General features: G+C 42.5%; 1 protein-coding gene across 1 annotated transcript in view; it reads left to right on the top strand.

Annotated features, from left to right (window-relative positions):
* Nucleotides 1-1240: 1240 nt before the first annotated feature.
* The window catches only part of LOC119588353, a gene marked incomplete in the record, with an annotated part of 20904 nt that continues 20673 nt past the window's right edge, over nt 1241-1471 (top strand). The window contains 1 exon segment of the mRNA XM_037937038.1: nt 1241-1345. Coding sequence (XP_037792966.1) covers nt 1343-1345 — 3 coding nt within the window.

Below are 1471 nucleotides of genomic sequence, written 5' to 3'. Positions count from 1 at the left end.
TCCGCATGTGTGCTAGAAGGTGTACGTACGCCCTACTTAAAGAATGTACGTATTATCACGGTCACCCTCCATATGGTTAGCCCAGAGCCACGGATTCATCTGATATTAGCCCGAAGGAAACTGCCAAAGCTCCCTCTTTAACCACACTGTTATTTCCTGTTGAAACGATCGTCTGATTTGCATAAGAGGTATTCTGCATTATAAGTTACTGACATTTTGCGTGAGCATGCCCCATTATTTTTTTTCTTCTTCTGTTACGTCAAGTTGAATTAATTTTTGAACCAAAAAATATCGTAAATGAATTGCAAGAAATTTATCTCCGCAAACTCGAAAGTTAGAGGAAAGGGAGAGAAATATCGACGCCATAAGTGAAGGTGATTAGTGACCCCGATCAGATCACGTAAACACCATAAGTCATTGTTTCACTCGGCTCGATTCCCTTGAAACACCCCTAATTCATTTTAGTTTTTTCCCATGCTGTAAATAAGAACTGAAAAAGTGGAGCGTCGTACAGTGATTATGATAGCAGCATGTAGGTCAGATAACATCCTACACTTAGAGGCGGCGGGAAGGCGTATGCGGCCTCGGGCGGTGCGTCACATGTTCACGCCAGCGCCTTCCGTCTCGTGACCTCTCGCTCCGTTCGTTTCGGTGCGAGTTGCTACGTCGTCTTTTTTCTTATTTCAAAACTTGGATTACGTTTTATATTGACTTGGTGGGTTATTATCTTAATGATAAGTGTATTTTCTGCTTATTTCCCCCTTCTTTGGCTCACGGATAATCTCGGATTAAAGAATTATGAACCAACAAAGCGTGGATCATATCTTACTGCCTTGCTCAGATTCCCCGCGTTATGTTATGTCACTGAAATCTTGCCTTCCCATTGGCTGGTGTTCTTGGCAGTCCGTGGCTGTGATTGGATGATATGTTACATTGTCACCTCCACAAAGAAAAGAGGTATGTTCACGAATAAGGGGGTTGCAATATAACTCCAACACTGACGTAATATTTATTATTTCGCTTCTTAATCGTCACGTAATTTTATAAGAAATTAATAAAGAATCTAAAGAGAGAAAGATCCGATCAATGAGAACCCTATTTCAGACGAAAATCAAACGACCGCGTCAACTTCTTTTTTTACATGCCCCCTCATATAGTGCGAAGAGTAGGGCTGTAGGTCGTATGGTCGTAGCCCACAGTGCCAGCGAGGTTATATATATACAAGACCGATTGGATTCTTGTCTCAGTTCACTCCCGCCTTACAAACGCCTGCGTTGGATCTCCCTATAGTGCTTGCTGTACTCGAGTGTTTCTCCAGGAAGTGTATTTGATATTGGTGATAATGGTGAGCAAAGAGTTTACGAGGTCATTCTCTTAGAGGCTTCGGAAGGTGATGAATTTAGCAGATGTTATAACCGTTACCTTACAAGCAATGTGCCTGCGCTGGGTCATGCTTTAAAGGGGGATGTGC

Source organism: Penaeus monodon, chromosome 23 (assembly GCF_015228065.2).
Source record: "Penaeus monodon isolate SGIC_2016 chromosome 23, NSTDA_Pmon_1, whole genome shotgun sequence".
In the NCBI taxonomy this organism is placed as follows: domain Eukaryota; kingdom Metazoa; phylum Arthropoda; class Malacostraca; order Decapoda; family Penaeidae; genus Penaeus; species Penaeus monodon.
The sequence above is the reverse complement of the archived record's forward strand: the minus strand, read 5'-3'. Positions and strand labels throughout refer to the sequence as shown.